We start from the raw sequence: 22,521 nt of genomic DNA, 5'->3' as shown, positions 1-22,521 counted from the left end.
CCACACCTTTCACCACAGCAGGCCGCACCCCCTTAACGGGACTTTTTTTTTTTTTCATGTGGAGCGGTAAGATGACTATCGGCTTGTCGTGCCTTAAACCGGTGCATGCGTAGTGGCTTCAGGGGATACCGATTTGCATGCGATACTCATCTTGACACTACACCGGCAGCCCTGAGCTCTACTGCGCATGCCCCATGGTTTGGTTGCGGATTCGGACTGGTGGCATTCACTGCGATGTCACCATATCTCCGGCAACACAGCCTGAGAAACAAGCCATGAGCAGGGAAGGTCGTACCGCTCGTAGGCCGCTCAAGAAGGAGGACACTGAGGTCACACATAGAGGTAAGAGGGCACCATGGCTGAAGAGGAAGTGAGTCCGGGCCGGCGCGGTGCATTGTGGGAAGGATTCCGGGGACCAAGGAGGAGGAGGAGGATGAGGATGTGAGGTCGCTGGTCTCTGCTAGACAGCCTCTATCAGTTGTTATGGCTTGGGGTTCGGTTGTAGGCAGGCCTTGGAATCTTCCAGTGAATATTCCATACCCTGCTCATATATAGTGCTGTCCTAGGCAGTGGTGCTGTCCTAGGAGCTGCTATATATTTCTACACTTTGCTTTACCGACGGCAGACTTCGTCAGAGAAGGCCGCCTCGTACACACAGACGTTTACATGCTCCTGACGCTTTCATGCACTTGGGGAGCTGTGCTCGGGCCGCAGACAGAAACGCTGATTTCTTCTTCCATGTTTACCCGTGTGTACCACAGAAATGACACGGCTGGGGATATACACTGCACACACGTGTGGGTGAACACTGAGGTAGGAGCCATCAGCATTTCAAAGCTGTACGCAGCTCCTGGGACACGGGAAAATGCCAGACAGCTTGCAATCCAAGACTTATCGTATAAACATCTGTGTACATGAGGCCTAATAGTGGATGGAGGTGTCACAGTACCGAAGGGTGACTGTCATATGTAGTATGTTATTAAACACTTTTTTCCTATTCTCTGACGTTTTATGATGGGTTTTGCATAATAAGCATCCTCGCACGCCCAGCAAATCCAACATTGATCTATTATGGCAGGGGTGTCAACTCTACTTCATTGTGGGCCACATCGGCATTATGTTTGCCCTCAAATAGACGCTTGTATCTGTAAGCCCGGGTTCACACTTCTGTAATGCGACACATCACATGTGATTCGCACAGGAACCGCACTGCATTCCTGTATAAATCACATGCCAATTCTGTGCGGTGCGATTTGAGCTATACATTTTGTATGGCTCAAATCGCGCTGCATATGCACCAAAAAGGTGCAGGACCCTTTTTTTTTCCTGTCCGTGCTAGAATCGGATCGCATGGGTATTCACACCTATGCGTTCCGATTCTGCACATCGCACCGCGTTTTTTGAATTGATTTTGGGGTGTTGTTGACTTAACACACACCTGCAGTGGTTCTCCTGAACGGGGTGCAATTGTGATATGGTGCAGAATTCGCACAGAAACCGCAGTGAATTCTGCACCGCATCAGTGTGTACCCCGGCTTAGACTATAAATAGTTACATAGTTAGTCTGGCTGAAAAAAGACAAAAGTCCATCCAGTTCAACCATAGGAAAAAAAAAAGTTATAATCCTATACCCACAGTTGATCCAGAGGAAGGCAAAAAAACCCAGCAAAGCATGATCCAGTTTGCTCCTACTGGGAAAAAAATTCCTTCCTGATCCCCCGAGAGGCAATCGGATATTCCCTGGATCAACTTTACTTATAAATGTTAGTATCCAGTTATATTCTGTGTATCTAAGAAAGAATCCAGGCCTTTTTTGAAGCAATCCACTGAGCTGGCCAGAACCAACTCTTGAGGGAGTCTATTCCACATTTTCACAGCTCTCACTGTGAAGAAACCTTTCCGTGTTTGGAGATGAAATTTCTTTTCCTCCAGACGTAAAGAGTGCCCCCTTTTCCTCTGTGATGACCTGAGAGTGAATAGCTCTACACCGAGTTCACTATATGAACCACTGATGTATTTATACATGTTGATCATATATTTACACATGTTGATAAATGTATCAAGGAAATCTCTGAATTCATTTATTACTGGTTTAATAATAAGTAACACCTAGCTCTGAAAGCTGAAGTCTAGGAAACGTAACGCTACCGCGCCCCCCCCCCCCCCCTGCCCAGGGGCTGCTAAGTAATTTTCGGGCTCCCTGTTGATCTTGACCCACTCTGGAAGTCCAACCCCTGCTGACACCACCGTATACTTTTAGTCAGAAAAACCCTCTGGTTGCTACCAGAAAACCGAAACCAGTTTAGCGTGAACTGATATTTTGATTATATTTAGATCAAATGAAAGCACAGTAGAGCAACATACAGTGCCTTGAAAAAGTTTTCATACTACTTGCAATGTTACACTTTGTCATGTTACAACCAAAAACATAAACGTATTTTATTGGGATTTTATGTGATAGATTAACAAAAAGTGGCACATAATTCTGAAGTGGAAGAAAAATGATAAATGTTTTTCAAAATTGTTTACAAATATGTGAAAAGTGTGGCATGTATTTGTATTCAGCCCCTTTTACTCTGATACCCCTAATTAAAATCTAGTGGAAGCAATTGCCTTCAAAAGTTACCTAATTAGTACATAGAGTCCACCTGTGTGTAATTTAATCTCCATATAAATTCAGCTGTTCTGTGAAGCCCTCAGAGGCTTGTTAGAGAACATTCGTAAACAAACAGCATCATGAATGCCGAGGAACACACCAGAAAGGTCAGGGATAAAGTTGTAGATAAGTTTACAGCAGGGTTAGGTTATAAAAACATATCCCAAGCTCTGAACATCTCATAGAGCACTGTTCAATCCATCAACCAAAAATGAAAAGAGTATGGCACAGCTGCAAACCTACCAAGACATGGCCATCCACCTAAACTGACAGGCCTGGCAAGGAGAGCATTAATCAGAGAAGCGGCCCATAGTAACTCTGGAGGAGCTGCAGAGAGCCACAGCTCAGGTCAGAGAATCTGTCCACAGGACAATGATTAGTCGTGCACTCCACAAATCTGGCCTTTATGGAAGAGTAGCAAGACGAAAGCCGTTGTTGGAAGAAATCCATAAGAAGTCCTGTTCACAGTTTGCGAGAAGCCATGTAGGAGACACAGCAAACATGTGGAAGAAGGTGCTCTGGTCAGATGAGACCAAAAGTGAATTTTTTGGCCTAAACCTAAAACACTATGTGTGGCAGAAAACTAACACTGCTCCTCACCCTGAACACACCATCCCCACCGTGAAATATGGTGGTGGCAGCATCATGTTGTGGGGATGCTTTTCTTCAGCAGGGACAGGGAAGCTGGTCAGAGTTGATGAGAAGATGGATGGAGCCAAATACAGGGCAATCTTAGAAGAAAAACCTGTTAGAGTCTGCAAACGACTTGAGATTGGGGTGGAGGTTCACCTTCCAGCAGGAAATTGACCCTAAACATACAGCCAGAGCTATAATGGAATGGTTTATATCAAAGCATTATCATGTGTTCGAATGGCCCAGTCAAAGTCCAGACCTAAATCCTAATGAGAATCTGTGGCAAGACTTAAAAATTGCTGTTCATAAATGCTTGAGCTATTTTGGAAAGAATGGGCAAACATTTCACTCTCTAGATGTGCAAAGCTGGTAGAGACATCCCAAAAAGACTTGCAGCTGTAATTGCAGCGGAGGGTGGTTCTACAAAGTATTGACTTAGGAGGGCTGAATACAAATGCACGCCACACTTTTCAGATATTTATTTGTAAAAAAATGTTGAAAACCATTTATCATTTTCCTTCCACTTCACAATTATGTGCCACTTTGTGTTGGTTTATCACATAAAATCCCAATAAAACACATTTACGTTTTTGGTTGTAACATGACAAAATGTGTAAAATTTCAAGGGGTGAGAATACGTTTTCAAGGCACTGTAAAGAGAAATGTGTGCATGTTATAACAGCTATCACTCTTAGCAACTTCAAGCAAAGGTCAACATGCACCTGGGACGGGAGTGACTTTTGGGTGTGGGGGAACCTCTGTATCATCTTCCCAAATTCTTATTATTAAGTGACCCTGTGCCTGTTAGGGTACAGTGTGTGAATGTGAATGTCTATTGTGTATTGATGTGTTGTCCTTTGTTCTCCGCCACATGGCTGTCTTAATGCCTTTTGCCATGTGCTACCCCATTGTTCTGTGTCTTGGTTGGATGGGGAGGGGTGATGATGTGTTTCCTGTTCCTGGTTGTGTTTCCCCGCCCTGTGTATATAACTTGTGTGTGTAAAATAAAAGAGTTGGCTTCCTGTTTTAAGAAGAGCTGGGTGCTGTCTATTTCCTGAGGGATTTCAAGGGTGTGGTCCGTGGATGGTGTTCGGACAGGGGAAGCTGCGGTATAACAGAATATACCCAAGAGTGGTCGGGTTTCGGTTCCGTTACGTTGGTGGCAAGCAGTGGGATTGTGCTTCCAAGCTGTAAACACATCCAAACCACCACCGGGATTCAAGAGCAGGAAAAGATGTCAGTCACCCCAGTGGAGCTATGGACCTGGCATCAGAGTTCCCAGGGCTGCTGCAGACTGTTCTTGCAACATACCCCAGGACTGTCTACGGATCAGTACCTGGAGCTCAGGCAGCGGATTTGGGAGGTCCTTTGGAGAGGAGCCATCCAGGCTGCTGGTATGGAGAAAGGTAAGTGGTATCCAACGCCAGAGGAAAGGGCCAGGGACCATCGGAAGTTATGGATACCATTCCCGGGAGAGCGACCCCAGGAGCAATGGGTGACTGAGTTGGACAGGCTGGTTCAGCAGGAGATACAACTGGACAATAGATATCGGGCTCTGCGGTGGTACGCAGAGCAGGAGTATTTAGGGGAGGCAACAGAATGCTTTCCTGAGGGACATGACTTTGGTGGGCCTGGATTGCTGTGAGAGAGCCTTACAAATCTTTTTGTGTTTGGCGATGGAGAACCCACCCTGAAGGAGTTGCGAGAAGGCAGAGAGGCTATGTTCGGTCTCACTGGATCTAGGAAGGGCATACAGGCAACTGCTAGGACATGTTCGGCAGCATGCCCAAGAATCAGCAGTGGAAATTCCAGAGACTGGGGATCTGATAGACCTCTTGGCTGATTAGGAACCAGCACTAGACCTGGCAACAGGGCCAGACAGTACTGAACTCTGCTCAGCACTGATAATGTCTCCTGAGTTCCACGGACAGGAGATAGTGAACCCCTATCCCCAGACACCAGTTCCAGAGGCTGGGGATTTGATTGACTTTTCTGCTGAGGAGGAACTAGCTGGCACATCTCCAGCAGAAGAGCTGGCACCAGGGCATGGCATTGTCGACCTCTGCTCACAACAACCAGCACCGCAGGAGCTACAGCAAGAGGATGCAAGCGGCACCTCACAACAGCAGCTTGAGCTGATGTCCGTGGATGAGACTACAGCCACCACCTGGATACCCCAGGGATGCTGGACAGTCGGTCCAGATCCCCCACAGAATGATGGAGTCGGCCCAGCCACCCTGTCTTCTCTCCAGCGGCTGAGAGGATTTCAGGGAGAAGGACCAGTTCGTACTTCTCCCCAGCGGCGGGTATGGTCTACGGAAGAGGCAGAGATTGGCTGGGTGAGCAATGCTTTGTGTGGGACAATTTGTTTGGGGTACTGTGTGGGTGCTGGCATTGAGGGACTGGAGGTACAAACTAACTTCAGTGTACATCCATCTGGGATCTACTCCTGCGTTAGTCTCCTGCCAAAAGGGGAGATATGTGACGGGAGTGACTTTTGGGTGTGAGGGAACCTCTGTATCATCTTCCCAAATTCTTATGTTTAAGTGACCCTGTGCCTGTTAGGGCACAGGGTATGTGAATGTCTATTGTGTATTGATGTGTTGTTCTTTGTTCTCGGCCACATGGCTGTCTATTGTCTTTTGCCATGTGCTGCCCCAGTGTTCTGTGTCTTGGTTGGATGGGGAGGGGTGATGATGTGTTTCCTGTTCCTAGTTGTGTTTCCCCGCCCTGCGTATATAACTTGTTGTGTGTGTAAAATAAAAGAGTTGGTTTCCTGTTTTAAGAAGAGCTGGGTGCTGTCTATTTCCTGAGGGATTTCAAGGCTGTGGTCCGTGGATGGTGTTCGGTCAGGGGAAGCTGCGGTATAAAGGAATATACCCAAGAGTGGTCGGGTTCCAGTTCCGTTACAGCAGCAAAATCTCAATTCGTTTTAGATGTCCTGCAATTCAGAATATAAAATGGAGTTCCACCTGAAAAAAAAAAAAAAAAGTCAGCAGCTACAAAAACTGTAGCTGCTGACTTAAAATACAGTCATTTATCTGTCCCTCGGTCCAGCGGTGTCTTCACCACTGCTGATTTCACCGGCCGTCTTCTCTCCCTGGTGCCGGCATCTTTAGTGTGGCTACCCGACTGTGACAGCTTGCGGCTTCACAGCTGGGTGCCCACTGCACATGTGTGAGAAGCGCTGCGCTTTGTGAATGGCCCGTAGTCTTCTGGGACCTGTTACGTTTCTCAGAAGACAACAGGGAGGGATGGGGGAAGACAACTTCCTCTAGCCTAGGCAATCGCAGTGGGAGAGGGTACCTGTCAAATCCGGGAGGGACAAAGGCTTAAAGCGGAACTTTCCTTTTGGGTGGAGCTCCTCTTTCACCAGTATCCTCAGTCCTGAGATGTGTCGTCCATTCCCCCCCTCCTTTGCTGAGTCAAAGAAAGAGCTTTCAGTTGAATAGGTTAATGTTCCTTTAAAATGCATAATATCTTCTGCATGCTCAATGGGGCTCAAGTTGGTGCACTTTACGAATTCAAATCTCTTTTGGAAGCAAAGGTGGAAGTTCCTTAAATGGTTAATATAAAGGAAGGACATTTCCCCTCTAAGTGGTATTTAACTTTGGCAATACCCCTTTTACACAAAGGATGAGATGTGAATTTTAAGCAGAAGATATAAAAAAATTTTACTGCAGGAATTCATTCTTCTTTGGACTACAGTGGCAAACTGCAGCAATGAAGGGGGTTCCTTGATGAGTGTGGGTCAACTGCAAGGGAAGCAATAATGTGGCTTGACCTGCAGAGGGCAGACACTGCAGTGGGCTCTTGTGATTGGATAATGCTGAAGATATATTTGATAGCAGACCAAGCGAACTAGGCCTCAACATGTGTAACTTGTAAACAGTGTCACTTAAACTAGGCAGAGAACAGCAAACTTGAATAATGTCAACTTAAATGGCTTGAGAATGGAACTCTCTCACCTGGTCCGTGGTACCGATCAGGTAACCGATGATCTCTCTGTAGATGGGGGGCCCCCAGTAGGCTTGCGGTTCCTCCATCAGGGATCACTCCTGACAGCAGCACTTCTGACCACTAGCCAGCAGGGTAGTTCTTCAGACTTGTCAGCTGTCAATGATTCCTCCCACTTCCTTTGCTCTCTCACTCTGTGGCCTGGCCTGGTCTTCCAGTGTTCAGAACAGTTTTCTCCTCACACCTGCTTTCCAGCTCTCCCCACTTACAGTTGTGTTTAAAATAATAGCAGTCAGACATCACTAACCTGATCAATCACTGTTTTTGGTAGAAATGATATTTCTACATGGCAAATAATTTAGTAGCAGGTTTAGTAGAGTAATAGAAATCCAACAGACCCAACGGTCATGACATGCATGCTGCTGATTCTGTGTAATTGAAAGGGGCATGTTCAAAATAATAGCAGTGTGGAGTTCTACTAGTGAGGTCATTCATTCTTTGAAAAACAGGTGGCAATTATTGCCTTTATTTAAGGAAGGAAGGCAGCAAATGTTGTACATGCTGGTTACAGTGCATTTCTCTCTAAAATTCTGAGGAAAATGGGTCGTTCCAGACATTGTTCAGAAGAACAGCGTACCTTAATTAAAAAGTTGATTGAAGAGGGGAAAACATATAAAGAAGTGCAGAAAATGATAGGGTGCTCAGCTAAAATGATCGCAAATGCTTTAAAATGGCAACCAAAACCTGAAAGACGTGGAAGAAAGCTAAAAACTACCATTCGAATGGATAGAAGAAAAGCCAAAATGGCAAGGACTTAGCCAACAATCAGCTCCAGGAAGATCAAAGAAGGTGTAAAGTTACCTGTGAGTACTGTTACAATTAGAAGACGCCTATGTGAAGCCAAGCTATCTGAAAAAAGCCCCCGCAAAGTCCCACTGTTGAAAAAAAGACGTGCTGAAGAGGTTACAGTTTGCCAAAGAGCACATTGACTGGCCTAAAGAGAACTGGCGCAACATTTTGTGGACTTATGAAAGTAAGATTGTTCTTTTTGGGTCTAGTGGCCGGAGATAGTTTGTCCGACGACCCCCAAACACTGAATTCAAGCCACAGTACACTGTGAAGACAGTGAAGCATGGTTGCGCAAGCATCATGATATGGGGATGTTTCTCATACTACGGTGTTGGGCCTATTTATCGCATACCAGGGATCATGGATCAGTTTGAATACATCAGAATACTTGAAGAGGTCATGCTGCCTTATGCTGAATAGGAAATGCCCTTGAAATGGGTGTTCCAACAAGACAACGACCCCAAACACACCAGTAAACATACAACATCTTGGTTCCAGACCAACAAGATTGACGTTATGGAGTGGCCAGCCCAATCCCCGGATCTTAATCCAATAGAAGACTTGTGGGGTGACATCAAAAATGCAGTTTCTGAGGCAAAACCAAGAAATAGAGAAGAACTGTGGAATGTAGACCAATCATCCTGGGCTGGAATACCTGTTCACAGGTGCCAGAAGTTGGTTGACTCCATGCAACACAGATGTACAGCAGTTCTCAGAAACAGTGCTTATACAACTAAATATTAAGTGATTCAAAGGAAAGCAAAATCTTCAAACATTTTTCAGTTTATATAGTGAATGTTTGAGTTTGTAAAGAAGAATACAAACACTGCTATTTTTTTGAACAGTCTAATATTCACTTTTCATCAATTTTTTTTAGAGGAACAACACAAATTTGATATATTTTCTTCATGTTTTGATTTGGAATAGAATGTGTAGTGTTCCCAATGCATTTGTGTGTATGGAAATAAAAGCTATTAGAAGGATTTTGAGCTTTATTCACTTTTTTCATCACACTGCTATTATTTTGAACACAACTGTACCACCTGTCTCCAGGTTCCCAGGCTTTCATATTTATCTACCTTCACCCACGCGCCAGCTCCCCTGCGAAATGTATCTGTTAGCTCGCTGTCTCACTGCAAAGTCCTGCAGTCAGCCTACGAATCCCACAAAGCATTCAACAGAGTCTGTGCCACTGAGCTGCAGGAAACTGCCACCTTGTGTCTTTTTAACATCCTGCAAACTGTATTATAACAGGGTGTTATAGAAAAATAACGTAAAGCAGACATTCAAGTGTACAACTATTATACAATTTTTAAAAACATTAGTTCCAAGAGCCCCCTCATCATCAGAAATCAAGAGTCTCCCCCCCCCCCCCATCACAGTGCACCCCCCTTGCCTTGTGCTGCTGCTGGGGGCAGAGCTGGGAAGCAGAAGGTGCAGGGTCTGGAGAATGGCTGAAGTCAGCTGCCAGAGTCTGCTGAATGCTGAGACCAGGGGATGCGGAGAAGAGAGAGTGCAGAGGCCGCACAGAGTGGCACAGGAGGAGTTCTGTCCTCCTCTCTGCTGCCAACTGCTGAGACAAGGTGGGGGTTCCACAACTGCAGGAGAGGTGCAAGGGCCACATGAAATGACCTGGTGGTCTGAATTCGGCTTGTGGGCCTAGTGTTTGACACGTGTATTATGGTCTGATGCTGGACACCAGTCCTGTGCCACTGTCTTCATTGTTTTTGTCATCAACGGGCAGAGCTGCAAGAACCCGGGAGAGACAGCCAACTGCCAATTACAAAAATGAACATTCTGGAGCAGTACCTGGTCTGCAGCAATGGAATATAACAGATAAACACTGGATCCCCTAGGCGTTGGTTATTTGCTGGGTTGTCTGTTTATTATCCCCTCCTCCAGTGCTGTGATGCCTCCTGGAATATCAGACACTGATATTGAAGTGGCAGGGTGGACCAGAATGGGGGGGGGGGGAGTAAATAGAAGCATCACCTTTGTAGATTAACCACTTGCCCTCCAGAGGATTTACCCCACTTCCTGACCAGGCCAATTGTTGCGATACAGCGCTGCGTTACTTTAACTGACAATTGCACGGTCATGCAACACTGCACCCAAATGAAATTTATGTCCTTTTTTCCCACAAATGGAGCTTTCTTTCGGTGGTATTTGAGCGCCTGTGCGGTTTTATTTCTTGCGCTATAAACAAAATAATACCGCCAATGTTGTGAAAAAAACCTATATTTTTGACTTTTTGCTATTAACCCCTTCACGCCTAGGGGTAAAACAAATCTTAACACCTAAGCACAATCTTGCAACTTTGACATATGTTAGTAAAACCGTACATATCATCGCAGCTGAATTATACTGTGTTTTTTTCAGGACAAATTGGGCTTTCATTTTGTGGTAAATGGTAATGGATATCTCCTGATTTTTGTTTATTATCAAAGGAAAACTTGCTCAAAAACTTTGCTGTGTGTTTCTTATTATTACCATACCCTACCACCAAAGAACAACCTAAAATAGATTTTCCAGCTCTTGACAATTGCAGCGATACCATATATGTGTATGTTATTTGTTGTTTGTACCCACAGTACAGCCCAGAAACAATAGTACACATTTTGTCTTTTGTTTTACCTAAAACACACTGATACCAATTTTTAAAAAATCCTGACCTTGACCCAAACACTAACCCAGGCACTGAACTAGATCAAACCTTGATCTAGGTATTTTTTCTTTATTTTTTTAACAAACTGTTTTTGTTTTTTTCTCTATACTCTCTCCATTCAGAGAGAAGATAAAAAACAAACAAGGGGGGTGGGCCGTACAGTGACTGATCACTGTGATAGCCAATCAGAGCCTGTCACAACGGTCATGTGACCCTGAATCTGGAGTCCTGGGTCCTGATTGTTAAAACGGGACCCGGGGCTCTCAGTAACCCCCCGGTCTTTGTGCTGGGAGCGCGGTCCCAGCACAAAGACAGGTACGCAAATATGCAGCCCTACGGAAAAAAGCACAGTTCTGTGAGGCAGCATATTTGTGTGACATTGGCGTGAACGGGTTAAAGCAGTCCTGGAACATTTTGAAAAACTCAAGCAAGCACATACCTGCTGAATGCTGCTTTGATCTTGAAAAATAAACTTTCAAATTCACTTGGAGCTGTCAGACTTCTTGGTCCCCTGAGGACTTGCTGGTTCTTCCATGTCAATACTGTGTCAATACTGCGGACTTGGTTCTGCAGGATCAGAGTAGTACGGGAGGTAGCTACTTTGTTTCTTCTTTACAGGTACATGCTTGCCTAGGGCCAACTTCAATTCTATACATTATGGTGATGCATGCATTACCACAGTGCATACTACACACATTGCAGTGCTGTTTGTTTTAAATGGCACCCCAACACACTTAAGCCATGCGTCTGTGGTGCATTGCAGAGTAATTCTGTGCCATGTGTTGTGGTCCACTGTGTTGAAAAAAAAAAGCTTTTTTTGTTTGTTTTTTAGATTTGGTTATTTTGATAGTTTCTATGGCCAGAGTAGGCTTTCCTACACTAACAGATCAGTTACAAAAAGACATTTTTACTAGCATGGAGGAGCTCTAGACTCTTTGACAGTTTTGATTTATATCGGCATCATTGTGATAATTTTCTGGTGACACTCATTTAGCTAAGATGTCACTGGAAGTGGAAATCTCTGTTGGTATAAAGACAACAAGAAATACTTGGCAGGGGTTGTAACCAGCCCCCTCACCCATTGTAATCTTGTGATGCACGTGGTTCTCTTCATTATGGGGTCATGGATGATGCAGAGATCAGTGTTGATGTGGAGACATAAGCACCTCTTTCTGTACTTCTACAGAGTACTGCACACCATGATGACACCCTCTTAGGGGGATCAGCCACTTCAGATACACCAAGCAATCCAAATTCATTTTTTTTATCTCAGTAAATTGACATTTGATTGAATTTTATAGTTTACTCATTTTTTTGTACATCATTCTTTCTCTTAGTACTGTTTGTTGAATTATAAAGTCTGGTTTGTTAATATAAATGTGATTTTGCAATAACACCAATAGAGACACTTTTTTCCCTTAAGTTATGTAGAAGGAAAAGATGATGGTATTATTTCTTTATGTCTCCTAATTTCTTAAAGGTTAAAATTACATGTAATAATTTTTACTGTTCTCCCCTCAGGTGACTATAAATTGCAGTCCAGAAATGTGAATGTGTCTCCACCTCCCCCAGTTGGCTTATGCCTTGATATGTGTTCAGAACACGAGCGTAAAGAACGAGAGCGGCATGGACGAATCCATCCATTAGAAATGCAGAATGGACAATTGAAGAGTAGACATTTCAGACATGGGGGCCATCCTACTGCTGACGCTAATAGGATGGTTAAAGAGTACAGCCGCCCTGCGGCAGGGAAAGAACTGTCTTCACCAAGAGACCTGCGACCTCCTGCAACTCTTCTCAAAACTGTTCAATATCTAATGGAAATCTGGGAGAACGTTAATGAGCAAGATACTACATCTTTGTCCTTGGCTTATTCTTTTGTGTTTGACCGGCTACGAGCAGTAAGGCAAGACTTGACAGTCCAGAGGATAAGTGGTACTGAAGGAGCTCCTGTCCTTGAAGGAAGTCTTGGTTTCCTGCTTTGTTCCCCTTACCTGGTGAGGGACCTGCCGCTGGAAGATTATAATGAAACCCTTCATTCAACACAGGTGCGGGAAAGCTTTGCCGGGCTGATGGATTGTTACAGCAGAGGTGGAAGATTCCCTAGGCAAACTGAATTTCACGCACTTCTTCTTCTGTATGATTTGGGTAAGGATTTCAGATTACCAGAAACCAGTCTACAACAAACAGAGAATTGATGTTGCGCTAATCACAATAATGCCACAGACATTCCAAAACAAATAATGAGATGAGAAGACAATAGATAATACACCATAACATAATCAGTAAATGGAAGGAATATGGGAATGAAGGGAAAGGTGAAATCATAAAGGTCCAAAAGGTGTAACAGACAATAAATCGTGACCGTGGGCAAAACACATGGAAATGATCAGGGAGAAATAAAATATTAACTAAATCACAGTAATAGTGAGACATATGAGTCCATCATAACATAAATAAAATAACGTGAATACAACTGATGAGAAAGTGGAGCAAAATGTGAAAAATACAAAATGAAGTGCTTAATATTAAAAGTGGACAAACCACTTACCACAGAAGAATGACAATAACAACGCACAGTGAGGCCAAAAATTGTGACCATGCGACTAAAGAGTCATAACACAACGTGCACCAAAAGGCCATGTGACATAAAACGACTAATAAGTGACCATATAAATACCATAAATAAATGTGGCAAACATATATAGAGTGCGACTAGTATAAAACAGAAAATGGTGATACAAACGCACAGTGAAACCAAATGAATGTATTACTGTGCACCGTAAAATACAATAACACAATGAAGAAATAAATAACGTGACTAAAAAAAATCATAATGCGACATAAAGTCCATGTGCAAAAACATCCAACAAAAATGCATCAAAAAAAAAACACAAAGTGGATAGGTAAATGATTGTTGAATCCCACATCAGCTAAATTGCCTCCTCAACTCTGCGCCCAGACCCCAAGGGGCCAAAAGGCTTTTAGGATACTCACTGCAGGGGCCCTTTAAGTGAAAATCCAAACGGCAATGTAGGGATGATATCCCCCTCACTGGTGGACCATACTGTTCAGCGGTGGTAATATATCTTTCACCTTTTGGACACGGAAATCCACCAGTGCACAGAACTCCTGCCAGGGGTTCGTTGGACCAGAAAAAACTGCCAGCTCACAGCACTCCCAGGGAGACAAGAAAAAGTGCTTCCATAGTGCAATATTGTAAATAAATCAAATTTATTGTAAAGACAATAATGAGTCCCTGATGAAGTCACGTGACAGTGATGTAACGCGTAGGTCGGAGAGCAGAATGTGGCGACGTTATTTCTGACACTAACGGCCACAGCCATATAGGCACACCCAGTACACCCATATCAGCACATGTGATTGATGCCTTGTTTGATCTGTTCCCACGTAAGTGCGCATTTGTCTTTACAATAAACTTGATTCATTTACAATATTACACTATGGAAGCACTTTTTCTTGTCTCCCTGGGAGTGCTGTGAGCTGGCAGTTTTTTCTGGTCCAACAGACCCCTGGCAGGAGTCCTGTGCGTTGGCGGATTTCCGTGTCCAAAGGTGAAAGATATATTACCACCGCTGAACAGTATGGTCCACCAGTGAGGGGGATATCATTCCTACATCGCCGTTTGGGATTCCACTTAAAGGGCCCCTGCAGTGAGTGTCCTGAAAGCCTTTTGGCCCCTTGGGGTCTGGGCGCGGAAGTGAGGAGGCAATTTAGCCGATGTGGGATTCAACAATCATTTACCTATCCACGTTGTGTTTTTTTTTTTTTTTTTGATGCGATTTTGTGGGATGTTTTTGCACATGGACTTTGTCGCATTTATGATTTTTTTTGTCACATATTATTTATTTCTTCTTACATGTGTTATTGTATTTTACGGTGCACAGTAATACATTCATTTGGTTTCACTGTGCGTTTATATCACCATTTTCTGCTTTATACTAGTTGCACTCTATATATGTTTGCCACATTTATTTATGGTATTTATATGGTGACTTATTAGTCGTTTTATGTCACATGGCCTTTTGATGCACATTGTGTTATGACTCTTTAGTCACATGGTCAATTTTTGGCCTCACTGTGCGTTGTTATTGTCATGCTCCTGTGATAAGTGGTTTGTCCACTTTTAATATTAAGCACTTCATTTTGTATTTTTCACATTTTGCTCCACTTTCTCATCAGTTGTATTCACATTATTTCATTTACGTTTTGATGGACTCATATGTCTCACTATTACTGAGATTTAGTTAATATATTATTTTTCCCTGATCATTTCCGTGCGTTTTGCCCACGGTCACGGTTTATTGTCTGTTACACCTTTTGGACCTCATTTTGGACCTTTTATGATTTCACCTTTCCCTTCACTCCCATATTCCTTCCATTTACTGATTATGTTATGGTGTATTATCTATTGTCTTCTCATCTCATTATTTGTTTTGGATCTGTGGCATTATTGTGATTAGCGCAACATCAATTCTCTGTTTGTTGTTTTTTGCTAGTGGTATAGCCAGGTGTGTGCTGCTGTCACAATAGTCCCATCTTTTCTAGTAGCAGCGCAAAATGTTTTTTACATATCAGAAACCAGTCTAGCCTCACTGACATTGCAGTGTATTTTTGGTACCTGTGGTTTCTGTCCATGGTCTATTAAAATCAAAAACAAATGCTATCAAGACCTTTTCAAGTGTGTCCTGATAGCCCCAAAACTGAGAGCAAATTGTTATGTGCTGTAAATACCATCTTCGGTTAGGAAGCTGGCACTTTGTCCTTTTCTTCCTGAGTAGAGACCACCTAGCACATTAATTGACCAGTAGTAAGTGGCAGGGGGGCCAAGGTCAATCTACAGCTCTCTAGATGGTATGTCTGGAATAGAGTGCCCCTGGTCTCAGGGTTACTTGGATACTTTGAAGAAAACATATATACAGGCATGTGGTGGTTTGGTTGTCTGAAGAGGTTTAGATGGTCACTACAGGTTTGCATTAAAGTGGTTAGCCTTTCCAACAAACTGCTCAGATTAACATTACTGGTGTTTATCTATACTTGACCCCAGTCATTTTTTTTTTGAGCATAACAAGGACTCCACATCCCAGGGCTAGTAAACATAAAGGTTCTCAACTTCTCTGCAGGAAGCAGAAGTAGCCCTCTCCTGTCTCTAAATCCATCTCCCTGTCATTGAACTGTCAAGTAGCATAGCCTCTATGTGTCACCAAGGTTTTACCATATGCCAATTGACTGATGAAGGGTGCATAATCTGGATTTGGAGGAAATCCAAGACCTTTATACAGCCTGTGCCTAAGGAGCAGATTCCTTCCCAGGCTCAGAGAAAATAATAAAGACAACAATGACTATTCCTCTACTACTAACAGTAGTTAGGCTGGACATACATTACACAATTATCTTGTACAATTTTCCTTTAGATTTACCAGAACCATATAAATCTAAAGGAAACTGAACAAAGAAATTGTATAATGTATGGCCAGCAAAAGGTTACACAGGTTGGAGGACAGGTCCATTTTGCTTTAACCACTTGCCCTCAGCCCTATAGCAGAAGTACTGCTACAGGGCATCAGGGCTGTGTAAAATCGTGTGTGTGTGTGTGTGTGTGTGTGTGTATATATGTATGTGTATATGCATATATGTGTGTGTGTGTGTGTGTGTGTGTGTGTGTGTGTGTGTGTGTGTGAGATTTGCATTTCTGGGTAAGGGGCGCGTGCTGCCCTTCCCGCGCCGCTATTGGCGGCTAGGGATGTCAATCACTGTCCCGGCTGGCGATTCCTGGCCGGCACTCAGCGATCATTGGACAAAGCTGACAGGGGAGAGACGTGTGTAAACAACACAGGTCTCCCTTCTGTCAGCATGGACATGCTACTATGTATCTCTATTACATTCTCCCACCTAGTGTCAGAATGTCTGCTGCAGTCCTGCTATAAGTCACTGATCACCGCCATTACTAGTAAAAAAAAAAAAAAATTATAAACATAAAAATTAAAGACATGTAGCGGAACATATTTTGACCTAAATTTATGAAGAAATTAGATTTTTTAAAACATTTTTATTGGATACATTTTATAGCAAAAAGTAAAAAATATTGTTTTGTTTTTTTCAAAATTGATGGTCTTTTTTTGTTTATAGCGCAAAACAATTAGAACAGCAGAGGTGATAAAATACCACCGAAAGACAGCTCTATTTGTGGGGGAAAAAAATCACGTAAATTTAATTTATGTACATCATTGCATGACCACACAATTGTCAGTTAAAATATCAGACACAGAGCGTGTCTCGGGAGTGAGCACACAAGATTTCCCCTATATCAAGTGGCTTGCTATGGGAGCACTTAGCAGGGAGAAGGAGCCAGGAGTGCCGGTGGGGGACCTGAGAAGAGGAGGATTGGAGCTGCTCATAACCATTGCACAGAGCAAGGAAGTAGAACATGTTTTTGTTTTTTGTTTTCTTTTGTTTTTAATTACGCATTTACAATCACTTTCAATGTTAGTATCTCAGTTATTGTCCACTGATCTCATTCCAGTTCCTTTTTAATCTAAAGCTTTTGAACGTAAAAAATGCACAAGTGCAAAGGTTCTTTTTATTTAATTAAAAATGCGGATTAGGCTCCCTTCTTAGCAGTAATTAAAGGTATACCCAAGTCAGAACTGAAAATAACATCTTCAATTGCATACAGACAGGGAGTGCAGCCCACCTGATCACGGTTTTATTGTCTGGGCATTGTGAGCTTTAATGCACCAGTTTCTCACTCCTTTTTTTGAAGGTAAATTGGTGATCTGGGAGCCCCTCTTGTTTACCTTTTTGTAAAAAGGAATTTCCAAAAACACCAACTGTAGGCACCTTGCTGTGTATGACATACAGAGAACTGGATTTCATAACAAGATGATTCTTTGCTGAGTAGTGTTTGTAACCCAATGATTGTTGTTGCCTAAATTGCTTTATTCGTACACCTGCCTGCAATTGGTAATTAAAATTTGGTTGTAATATATTATGTTATCTTGCTTGTGTACCACAGGAAATATGGATGCCATGCACAGGGCTTTGCAACTTCCCCATATTATTCTAAATTCTCCTGAAATTCGCTTGGCTCTTGATATAAATAGGTCCTACCTAGAGAAGAACTGGGTGAGGCTCTTTCGTCTGGTCTGCAAACTTGACTGCCTAAAAGCCTGTGCTTTCTACCGCCATCTGCCTGATTGCCGCAACCAAGCAATACGTATTTACACCAATGCGTACAGCAGCCGAAATTGCCGTTTCCCACTTGGTAATCTTACCTGCCTCCTAGCAGTTGATAGCCCCTCCAGGGTTAGCAATATGTGCAAGATTCGAGGACTGCAAGTTACCTCCGGGGAAGAGGAATTTGTCTTATTCCACAAAGCTTCATTTAAGGATGTGGATTTGGAGTGCTCAGGAAGAGAGATTCAATTAGTAGAAGCAAAGAAAGAGGACCTATCTTGGGCCAAAGTGATGATGGGGCACCAGATGTGCAGTGTGTGAGATTGCACTAACACAGGGGAAAGATTTTCATGTAACAACTTTGATGGTTAAACCTATACTGGAGTTGTATGGTCTTAAGTTTGGAAAACAAGCTAATTTCCTTAATTTTATCTTGTTCAACTAGTTCAACTCTCTCGATGTGCATGGCTCATTGAAAGAGTGAACCAATTAAAATGAGTTCAAGACTGCAGTAGCAGCTCTGAGCCTGTTCTATTTTTTTATTATCGGGCTGTTGGCTTTTAGATAAATGGGATCTCGGTGGATCTGAAGCCGGCCGATCCCTTTTGCAGGACCATCGGGTCCCCTCCTGGTGGTTCCCAGGCCCTCCTGCTAATTCTCATTAACCACAACAGTTAATGTCAGGATGGTGAGTGGGAAAACTTCTGGGCACATCCGTTCCCCGATCTGCTCTGCAGCGCTATGAAGCGACCAGCTCAAAGCTCTTCTGGTTCAGTGTTGTCAAAATCCCATCTAGAAAGCCCGGTGTACAGCAAACCGAGCACAATTCTGTGGTTAGCCAACTGGAGCAGAAAGCTGAGAAGACATACTAATACTTTTATATACAGGAGGTGTAATACTTTTATATACATACGCTGGATGAGAAGTAGTTTTAAAGGACTAGAAGGGCTTCTGTGTTACTAAATGGAGGGATAGATGGAGACGAAAAGCACTTACACTGGAAGAAGTTGAGGAGTGTTACTGTTATTAAAGATGTTTTCTTATTTTATATAATATTATTTTGTATGCTTTTCTGTTTTCTAGATTGTTTCAAAAAGAAAATAGATATTTTTTTCTTATTTTAATTAGAAATAAACCGTTTCGCTGTTTTAGTTAGTGAATTGTCTTCTTTTTAAATTAATGGTTACGATTTTAAATTTATCCATATGATTTGCTTACAAATAACTAGTGTTTTCCTACTGTTATCTCACTCAAAATGATATTTCTTTTTCCAAAGGTCTCATACATTAAAGTCTCATACATTAAAGTGAACCTGTGGGATTACAAATATGGGAGCTGCCATTTAAGCTCCAAGGAGCAGGGCCCTCGAACCCCTCGTGTATCGCACTGTATTGTTATTGTACTGTCTCATGTATTGTCCCCCATTGTAATGTACAGCGCTGAGCGAACTGTTGGCACTATATAAATACTGTATAATAATAATAATAATTTATGACTTGCTTTACAATGGTGCAGGCTTCAGGGCTGTAACCAACTTTGGATATGACCAATCTTGTTTCCCATTCAGTTTTACCTGAGAAAATGAAACAAGGAATAAAACTGGTCACCAGCGCTACGTCCACTGTTTTTCCCTATCAGCAAAGGTTTAAAAAAAAAAAAGGTTACGTGATTGTCAAGGGACCTTGATGAGTTTGGAATCCAGCTCATGTAGTATTACCACTGATCAGAAATGAGTATGCAAGCTGGCTATCAGCCTATGGGGGTCTTAAAAATGACACAGTGGGTGAGATTTACTAAAACTGGTACACAGAGAATCTGCTGTAGCTGTGCATAGTAACCAATCAGCTGCCAACTTCAGCTTGTTCAATTAAGCTTTGACAATAAAACCTAGAAGTTGATTGGTTACTATGCACAGCTCTACCAGATTTTGTTGGTTACTATGCACAGCTGTACCAGATTTTGTGTGCATAAGTTTTAGTAAATCTCCACCAATCCTTAGTAGCAACAAAGTAATTAGTGGTTAGAGCAGCCCCTTTTGAGTAGCTAAGTGGATTTGGTAATACTACATGAGCTGGATTCCAAACTCATCAAGGTCCCTTGACAATCACGTAACCTTTTTTTTTAAATTTTTTTTTTTAAACCTTTGCTGATAGGGAAAAACAGTGGACGTAGCGCTGGTGACAAGTTTTATTCCTTGTTTCATTTTCTCAGGTAAAACTGAATGGGGAACAAGATTGGTCATATCCAACGTTGGTTACAGAAAGTGGTCAGACATATCAGACAGTTCCAAGACAGATCCTAGTGTTCCACTTGGGTCACATGAGTCAGTTTTGGATAGCCAGATGGTTAATGCACCCTATCTGATGCGGAAATATAAATTCCCTGCAATCCTATACAAAAAAATTCCACTTGAGAGCATGCAATCTGATTAGCTTGACCCCACAGAGAACCCCAGCCTGTCCTCTTACCACCCCTACCTCTTTCCATAGTCTCATCTACCCCTTTTCTTTCTCTTCTCTTGTCTTCTTCCACTTGAAGCACTGCTGATTTCCATCATCCAATCGTGTGCAAGCAGAAATACTGTTTTTTGGTTTTTTTTTTTTTCGCTTGAACATTATTGGGTAATCTTTGCAAAGTGAATGTTTACCACAGTTACTAAGCTAAAGCAAACTTCCCTTGCAAAGCAATCAGCCTATTTGTCTTTCAACCACTTTATCTCAAGTATCAACTTTTGGATTCTTAAACTGATAACAATGGGATCTCCTTCATGCTGTAAAAATAACTCTAGATGGTTCATTTAACAATTTCAAGAGATAAAGTAAATCTTTAGTCAGTACTTTTTTCTAGGTATGAATCCTAATGACAACAGATTTGGAATAAAAAAATCTGGTATAGGTTCTAACCCTTTTTCACTTTATGCTATTTATGCTACTTTACCTTTGTACCTTTACTTTGAAGTAAATAAACTAGTGGTGCATCGAAATGAAAATTCTGGTGCCGAAACCGAAAATTCAGGATGCACTTGGCCGAAAACCAAAATGGACGGTTTTTAAAAATTAATATATATTGTTTGGTAAAAAAAAATGCACTTTAATGATTTAAAAAAACCCATATAGCCCATTTTTTTGTAAAATATGAAAGATGATGTTACGGCGAGTAAATAGATACTCAACATGTCATGCTTTAAAATTGTGCACGCTTGTGGAATGGCGTCAAACTACAGTACTTTTTTTTAAATTAATAAAAATTGTTTTTTTACACTGCCCCTTTAAAAAAAAATTGTGATCACTTTTATTTCTTTCACAAGGAATGCATGCATCCCCTGTGATAGAAATAATTAGTAACAGGTCCTCTTTATGAAGAGATATGGGATCAATGAGATCTCACATCTCTCTACAGTGTAAAGCATTAGATCAAAAAAAGCACTGCTCTAGTGCTTTAAAAAAAAAATGGCCTATTTTCCAAGGCACCGGAAGTGACATGGCTCTGGTCCTCCAAGGGCATAGAGATGAGAGGAAGCCATCTTTCCTTCACTTATCTCTCTGTCCAGTGCCGGGATCGTTCGTTGGTTTCTCAGGTAAGGCTGAGAACTACCGAAGGGCAGCAGCTGCGAGGGGGCGGGGTTGTTTTGGCACCTGTTTCAGTACTTATTTCCATATCGACCAATGGCCGATAGGGGTGTTTTCGGCCGAAACATTTCAGTACACCCCTAAAATAAACATTTGGAAAGTAAACCGCCATTGATTGATATGAGCATATACAGTAGATTTGTTTAAAGCCCAACTCCAGATTGCACCCTCCCACCCCCCCTAGTGCTTTCCCTTCTGTGTGCCCTAGATTGCATTTTTCAGATGTCTTTAAGTCTGGTATGTGAATTGCACGGTCCTCTTTCTTTTTATATCCTCTCTTAGCTGTGGGTAGTCCTGAATGATGCAGTAAGAGCAGTGCTGACATGATCACCTGGCTCCCTGCATCATTAAAGTGAGATTGCAGGACGCAGTTATGACCCACTCTCAGGGGGCAAGCACATGACCTGCCCTGCACTCACCTCATGTCCTCAGTCTTCTGGGTTGAATGACCCCCTTAATTGGTTGTACTGTGGGAGGACAGTACCATAGGAGATGTGCACTGCAGCCAGAACTACTTTTAACTTTATAGGGAACTATTTAAAGTGTTTGTAAACCTTAAAAATGATGCTACTGTCTTTTAAAGCAAGGTAATATGCTTTGTAATAGTGCAATGTTATGTACGCTTTCCTGTGTGGTATAATACCTGGTTGATCTTGCCTGTGCCTCTTCCTGAGAGCAAACTGACCATGCTAATCATGGCTACCAATCCATGATACCGTGGTCCCTTTATGTCTTTCGTCATGCCGTTGTCTGTACAGACATGCTTTACAATAGCACAGCGTGTCTGTAAGTTCCCGTCTGTTGAAAGCTGCATCCCCTTCTCCACCCCTCCTGCCTTGATGGAGTGAGGATTCCTCTGCAGCTGCTCCTTCCTCTGCTGAGAATTAGCAGCCCCTTGCTAACTAGTCCCTGTGCTCGGGAAAGCGAAGTTAAAA

At 42.6% G+C, this 22,521-nt stretch overlaps 1 protein-coding gene across 1 annotated transcript; it reads left to right on the top strand.

Moving 5' to 3' along the window:
• The first annotated feature begins 58 nt into the window (after positions 1 to 58).
• SAC3D1 (SAC3 domain containing 1) lies at positions 59 to 19,112 on the top strand. Its single transcript, XM_089653612.1, has 3 exons — positions 59 to 342; positions 12,282 to 12,908; positions 17,797 to 19,112. Exons 1-3 carry the CDS (start codon positions 195 to 197, stop codon positions 18,276 to 18,278), a joined length of 1,257 nt encoding a protein of 418 aa, XP_089509738.1. The 5' UTR covers positions 59 to 194; the 3' UTR covers positions 18,279 to 19,112.
• The last annotated feature ends 3,409 nt before the right edge of the window (positions 19,113 to 22,521 follow it).

Source organism: Staurois parvus, unplaced genomic scaffold (assembly GCF_062004578.1).
Source record: "Staurois parvus isolate SC_StPar_1 unplaced genomic scaffold, SC_StPar_1.0 ptg000715l, whole genome shotgun sequence".
Lineage (NCBI taxonomy): Eukaryota > Metazoa > Chordata > Amphibia > Anura > Ranidae > Staurois > Staurois parvus.
This window is presented reverse-complemented; position numbering and strand designations above follow the sequence as displayed.